At 40.3% G+C, this 11,594-nt stretch overlaps 1 protein-coding gene across 1 annotated transcript in view; it reads left to right on the top strand.

Annotated features, from left to right (window-relative positions):
• C2CD6 (C2 calcium dependent domain containing 6) overlaps window positions 1-6,359 on the top strand; it is a 118,025-nt gene extending 111,666 nt beyond the window's left edge. The window contains 3 exon segments of the mRNA XM_045296649.1: window positions 7-2,862; window positions 6,064-6,339; window positions 6,342-6,359. Of these exon segments, the coding sequence (XP_045152584.1) occupies window positions 7-2,862; window positions 6,064-6,339; window positions 6,342-6,359 (3,150 nt within the window).
• The last annotated feature ends 5,235 nt before the right edge of the window (window positions 6,360-11,594 follow it).

The following is an 11,594-nucleotide window of genomic DNA, read 5'->3' as shown; positions in this document are numbered from 1 at the left end:
GTTCAGGACAAACCGTCGAGTAGTTTGGAAGATCTTCCTCTGGACCTTGAAGCAAACAAGAAAAGCAGTGGATCTCTGAGTCAGCGTGTTCAGGATAAACTGTCAAGTAATTTAGAAGATGAAACATTTGAAAAAATGCCAGACTCAAAAAGTTGGTCATTAGAAAAGAATATTTTAACTTCAAAGAAGCATTTAAGTGAAATAAGTAAAGGCATGTCTATAGATTCACTCTCAGAAGGTAGGTCAGGAAGCTCTCTAGGTACAGAAAGGGAACAGGGCTCTGCAAAAGACTTAGAGGAATATGTTATAAAGCAAATATTCACAGCTAAGACCTCAGAGGTGGATACATATGTGAAATCGCTTAGTGAAACAAAGCTCAACGTGCAGGATCAGTTACCCACTGCTTCAGCGAGCAGCTTCCCTTCACAGACTGGGGCTCCCTGGGACAAAAAAGATGATGCAGAAGAATTGTCACTGTCCACATCTGCTGTAAAGCAGGCCATGCAAGCATTTTCTAAAGATACTCTTTCAGAACATGGGCAAGTAAACATGATCGAATTAGATAAAGAACACCAAGGGAGTTCTTTGGTGGACTCAGAGAAAGGCTCTCCTGCAGAAAAGCAAAAGAGCCCCACAGAGGAGCTTTCAAAAAGCAAAATTAAACTCAAATCGCCTTCAGATGACAGTGTGCCCACCATTCCCAAAAGAAGCAGCCATGAACTCAAGGTGGCTGCATTTACAGAGGAAGGTCAAAATACAGCCCCCCGAGATTCAGACGATCACCCTTCAATACCACACACAGAAACAACTTTCCCAAGGGATGACCAGAAGTCTTATCAAGAAGACCCGGATCTTAATACTATTTTGGAAAACTTAAGCAACTCGTTAATGAGTATAATCAATGGATCAGATCCCAAAATATTAAATTCCCTTTTGAAACACATCTTAAGTGCATTTTACAAATTCAGTCAGTCCGCAAGAAGGCCACCAGAAAGAGAAGTCCAACAGCGACACGATCGCTCTTTTACACCTGATGTAGAAGACCATGAAGAAATCCAGAAGGATTTCGACAAAGCTGACAGTTTAGACCAAAAACCTATGCTGAACCCAAAGCTGGGCATCTTTCTAGAAGAACTCTCAAAGGCAGAGATAAAAAAATTGAAATCCGAATTAAGTAAGCATATCCAGCACTACCTTGTAGAAAGACTCTCCAAATCAGGACACATCACCGAGGAGGATTTGCCAAAAGTCTACCAAAATCTGTATGTGATGAATGAGTCAAGTGGGCAAAAAGTTTTCCAGGAGAAATATTCAGAAACAGCAAAAGAAATCATGAGTTTTGTAAATAATTTTCATCATCATTTCATAGATAAACATCTGGAAATAAAGCTAAGGTCTTTTTTAAGTGAAATCCTCAAAAACTATTTCCTCGAGAACCTTTCTGGAAGCAAGTTATTTAAAGAGACAGAGCCTGCGACTATACTCTCAACCACACCTCTTAGAGCTGAAAGTGCCTCAGTATCTGTACATGACTCAGATCAAGATGTTTCAAGGGAGAGTTCTGAGAGCTGGTTTGACATAAACACAGTATATCCTCTAAATAAATCTCTACAGAGTTCTCTCATGGCTTTATCAGAAAACAAACTATTAAATCTAAAAACAGATTTAAGTAAATGCATCCAGACCCTTTTTATAGAAAAACTTTCGAAATCTGGACTGCTCACAAAGAGACAATTAGAGGGCATCAACCAGCATATACATTTGAATAACCCCAGTTCCACACCCTTAAAATGTATGAAGACAGATTTGAGTTTTAGAGATGAAAATAAGTTTGTGGAGGAGCATTCAGAGAAGCAAAGTAAATATTCAAAAATTGCTCAAAAGGCCACTTTACAAAAGATTCCTGAGGCTAGATGGGTAGGAACCGAATTGATCAGAAAGGAAGAAAAAGGTTTTCCTTTGCACAGTATTAAAGAAAATCTACCCATTCTTACAGACCAGAAGAGCTATTACTCTAAAGAAGGCAGTCATACACCAAGTTTAATGAAAGTACAGCCCGGCACCAGCAAAAATATCCAAGCAGTCTCCATGAGTAAACCTTCAGACAGACCCATGAGTATGATGTTCACGAATCCAAGGAATGAATATGGCTTCCTCCAGCTTCCGCCAGCAGAAAATGCTGTTTTAAAAGCAGAGAGTCAAGACCCATATGGTGGGGATGGCAAAATAATTCAATCAAATGCTTGCTTTGAAAGGACACTGAGGATGAAGTCCAGTGGGAAAAAAGAGCATATTAGCATCTATAAACTGACCGTGCAGGGGCGACCTGACGCAAGACTGTCACCGTATCCCAGAGTTCTGGACTATAAAATGTCAGATGAAGAGGAGGAGGCTGCGAGGCGACCGGTGTTTCCCTCATGCCAGGGCCATCCTTCAAATCACTTCAGCACGGAGGTCGGGGGCGCCTCCAAGTTAGACAGCCAAAGATGGAAAGGAAATAATAATAACAATAAGAAACAGAGTTCAGTAACATTTGCAGAATACCAACAAATACAAACTCCATATAAAAAAACATCTGTGCTCAGCACCGAAAGCTATGCAGAGGTCCCCGAATCACAACCCTTTAGATGTGAAGTGTTAGAAGTTGAAACATGCTCAAAACCACCTCTATTCCCAGAACTATTAAAGAGGGAAAGCTTAAAGCCCAAGCTCCAAAGAGAGAGAGATCATTTTGGCAAACAAAGAAAGACATACAGCAAGGTAGTTAAGATCTTACCAACCACAGTGCCCTCATCAAGAACTCATCTGAAGAAATCTATCCCCAGATCATTGCTTCATTGGACGGCAAGAACAACTATACATGTAATAGTGTTTTTCTAAGTTGATTTCTGTATTTGGCAGAGTTCTATAAACATTTTAGGGTATATATGCTTGCATGCAAATGAGTGTTTAGCTTTGATTGCCCCAAGACATAAATACCTCCAAATTTAATTTTAAAGCATCCTACTGAGCTTCAAATATTTTAACTAAAGGAAATGCAATTACAAAAGAGGTGGACTGTTCACACACCTGGTCTCTTTGTATGAATTAGATCCAGGGCATGCCTGCTGGAGCATGGGGTAGAAAAAAGCACCCCTTTCTCTGGGCAGACTTTCCAGCCTGGCATAGCCAGCAGCCAGGACACTATCTCTGCCAGTGGGAAACTGGCTGGACTTCAGCTGTGACTCGCCCCGCAGGCAGGGCTGTGTGCAGGCACAGCCTGGGCAACCACTGGCAGTGCCACAGAGCTGGGGTTTTCTTTTCATGTAGATACAAATCCACTGCTTTAGAGTAGATTCTGCTTCTGAAGCTATAAAACTTTACAGAAACGGATAACCTCAACTTTATCCCATGAAGCAGTTCATGGGTTTGAACTGGTGACTTCCAAGTTAGTTAGCAGTCCAATGCTTTCCCAACAGAGTTCCTCTTAATATAGATATATAGGTATAAGTATATAGTCTTTTTCCCTAGTTGAATTAGCTTTGTTTCAGTAAAGAGATACAAAGGTCTTACTCTATGTCAGTTATTTTATAAGGGTCAAGGATATTCAAATTCTATTACCTACTGGATTATGAGTTGCAACATTTTTATTTAACTTATACTCTTTAATTACATCCTTCTGCTACATCATATGCTGTGAGCAATGTAAGAACTCACGTCCATTTTCAATACCAACGTACATACACAAATAGAAAGGTACAGTTGCTATTAGACTTTATACAAACCATCTTAAAGGGAAGTTAAAATGTAGAACTGAATAAAACAACAACAACAACAACAACAAAAATATATAGAACTACAAGAGGCATATTTCCCAAATCTCTGCTCCTTGCTAGTTTGGATAAACATAACCCACAGCTGGGAAAATGTCTCCGTTCAAAAACTGATATTAAACCAATCATTTGATATGTACAATTTTGCCTCTGAATGGGGGGAAAAATGACAAATTTCAGAATAGTAGCTTTGCATTTGTTTTACTCAGTAAAGCAAATGATTAGCTCCAAAGTGTCAAGGTAAATATTATCAGGATAGCTTGTACCCTGACACTGAAATTTTCCCTTCCTATAAATAATTTACTATTGCTGTGTATATGTGTGTGCACACGCACACACTGGGAAAAGAAAGTCATAGGTTCATCATTCTTGTAGAACAAAGACTTTCCGAAGTTCCTTTAGACAAGTGGAATCTATATATCACTTTTTAAAATGGGAAAAAAAACAAGAAATTGTATTTATGTTTAATGGTATGAGATCATATAGGATCTCAGAACAACTATTTTGTTGCTGAATACTGAGAACTGCCCTTACACTAAGAGTAATCAAGGGAGAGTTCTCTTTATATCCCTCTGTTAATCCAGGTATACCTGAACTTTTCTCTCTAGTGTAGAGAGAAAACAGGAAATGAGTGGGAAGAGAAATTTTTTTCAGGTAATCAGAAAGGCTCACTTCTCAGGTTTTCTCAAGTCCAGGCATCTCCCAACGGAGTCCGACAGAAGGCAGAGGCATTGAGTAGAAGGAGCAATATTGAAGATAATGCCCAGTGTAGTGAGTTTTCATACCTCCCTCCACAATGCTAACGCAACAAGGTACATTGCTCAAGAATACAGTACACAGCCTCTGAAAAGCTTGGCACACCTCATTATCCCATGTACATTAGAGAGAAGAGGAAGTCTCTTTCCTTGCCCTCTCCCAAAATGTCAAATAGGACTTGTCTTCAGACTCTTGCACTTCTTTTTCCTAACACTTATCTTTCTGGTACCCTAATCCTGCCAACGCCTCCCATCCCATAACCTGTTATGCCACTGGCGCCCCTCTACACATCGAAGGAGCCCCATTACTCTGTGGGGCAATCTCGGCAAGGTATTGAGGCAACTGCTCAACCTGCTGGCTAAACTAGTCTACATGCATATGAGGATGGTTGATAGCTCCATACACTTTTAGGTGTGTGTGTAGGTTATATTTTTATTATAAAATGTAGCCATCATAAATAAAATTTGAGGGGTGGAGAAGAGAAATAGAAGATTCTAATCTATCCACTCTAACACAACCATCCTGTTTTTCTTTATTTTTGTATATCTCTTTTCAATAGTCTCAAGAATGGACTTCACTTGTTTATTCTCAGATTCCACATAAAATATTGACTATTCTTAGTGTGAACATCACCACCACATATTTGTATCACATATTTGAACTGATTGACATCAGTCTTCACAATTATTATTTTATATATTTATATAATGGCATCAAATTAGGTACACAAATGTCTCTGTTAGTAGACATTTATAAGTGACACTTCAAAGTAACAACCTAACACAATGTTTCCACCATAGTTTGAGTTATTTCTAGAAGTAGTGGAGTTCCTGGACCCAAAGAGATTTATAGATATAGATATATAAACAAACTAACTAACTCATTTCCATCAAGTTGATCATAGCTCATACTGACCCAATAGAACAGGGTAGAACTACCCCTGGAGGTTTCTAAGACTATAAATCTTTACAGGTGTAGAAAGTCTCATTTTTCTCTCTCAGAGAAGCTGGTGGTTTTGAACTACTGACTTTATAGTTAGCAGCCCAACACATAACCAATATGTCACCAGTATTCTGAGATAGGTAGGTTGGTAGGTAGGTATGTAGGTAGATAATGCTACATAAATATAGTGTGAAGAATATATTAAAGTTTGGATGATATAAAAAGTCAGTTTAGGGATCATACATAATTCATATTTGGGACTGGGAGAGAGTATTTGGTGCAGAAGAAATAGAGTGGTCTGATGAGCTTTGTCTAAGTCTGAATTCTGGTTTTGAGCTTCATAGTTCATCTATTTTGAGACAACTTGTCCTTTGAAACAATAAGTTTCTTAAAAGCACAATTTCTAAGGAGCTCGCGGGACTGCCTGTACACTGTTTGCTGAGGTTATCCCTTATCTTCTGTATTGGTATTACAAATGATAGTCTTTTTAAATTTCAAAATATACTTTCAAGCAATTTAATTTACCAATCTGATCTTTTATTTTAACACTTAGGATTGTTCGGATAAATTTGATGATTTACCTCCTGCAGCCTCATTTAGGCATCTGGAAAGAACAAAATCAAGGATGAGGCTTTTAGGAAAGTATTCAGGCAACAACCCCAATCCTCCCAGGCATGCCACCAGGCCAAACACTGCCCCGGAGGCCAACAAGCGACAACGGGAAGGCCACACCGGGAAACTGAGAACTCCGCGACTGGTTTCCGCCAGCTTAGCTCATCTTAACGATACAATCTCACAATATGAAATGCATAAAATGCAGCCAAAAAAACAATTAAAAGAGGCTATTGAAAATTGTCCGCTCATTTGTGATATTATCCAAGTGTTAAACACTTCAGAATGATATGTGAGGGCAACAATCACTAAGAGTATCATTTCTCCTATGAACGAAATGGTTTGAGGAGCTGTCCTTTTGTGTTGCAGAAGTCAGCAGCCAAATTTCATCTTGTTAGAACCATTTTGTTTCGATTAAAGTGAAAAATAAACACCATTGATGTAAATGTGTTTTTGTTTATGACACTTTAGGGAGCCAACTCAGAAATAACATTCTGTGCACACTCATTAGGAAAGATTTGGTGCCTTGCTGCCCCTCTCTCCACCCCACATCATAGCGGCTCGAATTTTTTTAAACCCCTGTGATGAAAACATAATTGAAATGGTCTTGATCTACCCAGTTTTCAATTTGTAGCAGTGCTTAGGCTATGAATATCCTTTAACACTTTAGCTCTTGCTATATTTCTAGATGCCTTAGCAATCTTCACTTGTTTGGACCAATAAAGCTTCCATGAATTTTAATGTCATCTGATATTGCAACTTTTGCACTATTAGTAAAGAAAACAAAAAGTATCTAGCTCCTGAGGCATCTCTCACACTGGATTGGCTTTGCTAACTCCCTCCGAAAGCTGTGAAGGGGCCTCTGGGTTGAAAGCAAACTCAAGAAACTGCAGCGAAGTTTAGAAACTGCATCAAATGTACTTAGCTATATCAACATAGAATTTAAATCAGATTTCCAAGAATCAGTTCTATTTTGTATCAAATACCTATCTGAGTCCTGTTGAGCTTTGCTCTGCTCTTGAGAAGCAAAAACTCTCATTGTGCAGAACTTTTCTCAGGCTTTCTTTCTCTACTATCAATCGGAAAGGTGATGGGATTTATATAGAGTTGGCTGATGGAAAACATAATTGCTGATATTCCACTCAATGGGATAATCAGGGTATCATGGGTTAAAAAAAACCCATTTTAAATAGGGATCAAGATTTCCAGTTGTTTTCAGAGTTGTCAGTACTTTTATCAAAGTCTAACTAGGAAAAAATGACTCCTGATCTTTCACATGGAAGGAATACAGTGACTTGTCTTCACTGGTGGCAAAGTGGGTTACACATTGAGCTACTAGCCACAAGGTCAGTAGTTCTAAGCCACCAGCCACTCTGCTGGGGTAAGATGAGGCTATCTACTCAAGTAAAACTTGAAAACCCACAGGGGCAGTTCTACTTTGTCCTGCAGGGTCTCTATGAGATGAAACATGACCTAGAAGCCCCCAAAGAATGCTGAGGCACCCCAGAGATGAAACTAGGAAATGCTGCCACCTGTATAATGGAGGGGACAGTAGAGGGAAAGCAATGTTACCAGTCCTGAAGCCATAAGACAGAGAAGACACAGTGACTACCAGAGACAGAAGGTTAGCAGGGGATGAAAGATATTTTTGCTTTCCTCCTGCTCTATCATTTTAAACCGATGCCCCCTGTCAGCCAAACCCATCTGGCAGCCAGGAAGCGGTGGTGTGGTAGGTGACTTGTTTTCCCTTCGTTCTTAATAAGTTGAGTCCTGCTCCATCCTCTTCTCCCATTCTGTCTGAACTGGCTACCCTGACCCCGGTGGCACAGTCGGTCATTCACCACTGCCAACAGGGCCACATCTAATCTCCTGGTCTCAGGGGAGAGGAGGTGGTGACTCATGTGGACTTGTTTCTGTCCTGCTCTTTGGGTTACCTTCTTACTGTATTGCTCTGGGTGAATAGAGACCAGTAGTCGTTAGCCACTTGTAAGCTTTTAAGATCCTAGAACCCAGAGTCTAGATGGTACCCACTTGGCTAGAAGGCAGATCATGATTTTTCCTCATTAATTTTTTTAATGTCAATATTGTGAAACACAAGAGTTAGCATTTTTCTATCATGGCTATTTCTCATATTTTCAAATTTATTTCCCACTCTCTCTCCCTTATATACTTAATTTAAGGCGCATTTCCTTAAATACTTATTAAACAGCTACAATATGCCAGATACTTTGCTAAGCATTAAGAATGCTTGTAAACATGCTAGTTTACAAAGGAGTCCACAGCCTATTGGGATAAAAACACAGAGGTGATTATAACGGAGTTGAAAGTGCAAGCGTTAGGATGGGGAGATGATTATCGAAGCTCATAGAAGGGCACTTCAGCTAAGGCTACTGTGTTATTTCCAGCCCTTTGAAAAGTGGACAGGAAGAGAGGATTAGAGATGTGCTAGACAGAACAACAGCCCCTCCAAATGACTATGTTCTAATCCCAGAAACGTGCGTATGTTACCTACAAAGAAACTCTGCAGCTGTGATTAAGGATCTTGAGATGAGTTAATATCATTTATGATAATATAAAATGTGAAATACTTAGGGATAAACTATAAAATGTTGCTGAGACACATTGAAGATCTAATAAGCAGCATTTGTCCTTTTGTGATCAACTTATCTCAGATGGAAGTTTTGTACAATGTCAACAATCTTCCTTGAATTGGACTACATCATTCCAATAAAAATGCCTGTTGTTTTTTTTCACAGAAATTGATGAGCAGATGCTAAAGTTTATATAAGAATGAAAAGACTCTAGAATAGGCTAAATAATTTGGTGGGGGAGGAGAACAAAGCTGGAGAATTTTCGCCATCTGATGTTAAGACTTAAGTATACAGGTATCTTTGTACATTGATCAATAGATGAATTGAACAAAAGTTCAGATTAGAACTACATGTATCGAATCACTTAATGTTTTCTGAAAGAAGCCTGGGCAATCCGATGGAGAAAGGATCATCTTTTCAGTTTATGACTATCCATGTTTTCTATCTCAAAATTAATTTGAAATGGATGATAGGCCTAAGACTAGAAAGCTTCTGGTTAAAAATAAAAATGAGTGACCTTGAGTTATGCGAAGGTTTCTTAAGGCACCAAAAAGAAGGAACTGAAAGAAAAAATGGACCCACTAGACTAGACTGGACCAGGGGTTCTCAACCTTCCCAATGCCGTAACCCTTTAAGGCAGTCCCTCATGTCGTGCTGACCCCAACCATAAAACTATATTTGTTGCTACTTCATATGAATCATAATGTAAATATCTGATATGCAAGATGTATTTTCATTGTTACAAATTGAACATAATTAAAGCATAGTGATTCATCACAAAAACAATATGTAATTATAATTCATGAAGTGTTGTTTTACCTCCAATACTGCTGCTTTCAACACAGTAGCTGCTTTTAACAGAGTAGCTGCTTTCAGTACAGCAGCTGCTCTCTACACTATCATGATCCCAATTCTACCTTGCAAGTCTGGCTAGACCAGAGGATGTACACTGGTACAGATAGGAATTGGAAACACAGGGAATCCAGGGCAGATGATCCCTTCAGGACCAGTGGTGTGAGTGGCAATACTGGGAGTGCAGAGGGAGAGTGGGTTGGAAAGGGGGAACTGATCCAAAAGGATCTATATGTGACCTCCTCCCTGGGGACGGACAACAGAAAAGTGGGTGAAGGGAGACATCGGACAGTGCAATATATGACAAAATAATTTGTAAATTATCAAGGGTTCATAAGGGAGAAGGGAGTAGCGAGGGAGGGGAAAAAAATGAGGAGCTGATGCCAGGGGCTTGGGTGGAGAGCGGATGTTTCCTAACTGGGGAGCCACAGAGCCCTGGAGAGCAGTTTGCTCCTTTTTCGTCCACTTTGCATTCTCTCCACCCTGCTAGGTCCTCCAAGATACTGACTTTGCGTCTGGTGGACTTGGCCTTCCGTAAGCACCAACAAAAGGAAGAAGGAGGAGTGGGGTTTATTTATTTCTTGGTTCCCTCTCTGCTGGTTTGGCTTGATCTCCCTGAAAGGCCACCACTCTCACCACGAAGCCCACTGCATCAGCCATTCTCAGTCATTCCTTGAAGTACTCTTTCCCTGTCCCTTTAGACCCAAAGATGGTTTTTCCCTCTCTGGTCTGCCCCCAAGGCATTAAATACCAAGTTGTTTTAAATTGGCTAGTCTGAATGCACCATCTATTTCCTATTCGGTCTCTGGCTAATTTATTTACTGGTGTATAAACATATACAAGTCTCTCCATGAAACAGAGCCTCCAAATGGTATTGGAAACTGGCCTGCTTACATATCTGCTGGACCTCTATACAACAAACTATGAAAAAAAATTTTTGAGGCAGATTTTACTATTTTATTTGTTACTCTTACTACTATGTTTGGAATCTTTTACAGCAGGATTATAGAGGCGGGAGAAGGGGAGGTTTTCTGAAAATTCTCCGGAAGCTTCATTTATCTTTTCACTTCCATTTCTCCTAAAACATTTTGAAGCCCCTTTGTACTGATTATATTTCTTTTATAATCTTAAATCATTTCTCTCTCTAGTATCTTGCGTGCAAGGTGAACGTTTACACAGTAGATTCGGTTTCTGAGAATCATTTCTCTGCAGACATCAGGGGCATCCTTTATAAGGTGCCATCACGCCCATCCATTCCATGCTGGCTAATAGTCTATAAGGAACTAAAAATATTGTGATGACTTAGATGCCCACCAGTTAGAACCAGCAGGTGGAACAAACTTCAGGTGCTGCGAGCCAGCTGATCAGCTGGCTGAACTCTGAGCTTCTCTGATGCCTGTGAATGCTCAGATTGCGAGATAAAATGTTAGGTTCAAGCTCCCGGCCAGGAAGGGGTGGTACACCTAGGTGGGTATTACACCTGGACTGACTCATCTAAGTCAGGTGAATTTGATTAAGCCGATGGGGTCCACCAGTATCTTCGACCACGCCTTCCAACGGAGGGCCCTGAAAAGCCAGAAGTTCTGCTCTCTGGCTCTCTTTCCCAGCAGCTGCTACAGAATGCAGCACGACTGGGCGCCAACCACGCCACGGACTCTGGCTTGTGTTCCATTTACTGTAAAACCTGAATCGGCTACCTCAGAAGCAACAAAGCCCACATGGAAGAAGCACACTAGCCTGTGTGATCACAAGGTGTCAATGGGATCAGGCATCAGGCATCAAAGAACAAAAAATCATATCATTGTGAATGAAGAGGCGTGCGGAGTGGGGACCCAAAGCCCATCTGTAGGCAACTGGACATCCCCTTACAGAAGGGTCGCAGGGAGGAGACGAGTCAGTCAGGGTGTAGTGTAGCAACATACAACTGAAACATACAACTTTCCTCTAGTTCCTAAATGCTCCCTCCCCTGCCCTTCCCCCTATCATGATCCCAATTCTACTTTACAAATCTGGCTAGACCAGAGGATGT

This window comes from Echinops telfairi, unplaced genomic scaffold (genome assembly GCF_000313985.2).
Source record: "Echinops telfairi isolate 266 unplaced genomic scaffold, ASM31398v2 ScPeMD7_3;HRSCAF=10, whole genome shotgun sequence".
NCBI lineage: Eukaryota > Metazoa > Chordata > Mammalia > Afrosoricida > Tenrecidae > Echinops > Echinops telfairi.
This window is presented reverse-complemented; position numbering and strand designations above follow the sequence as displayed.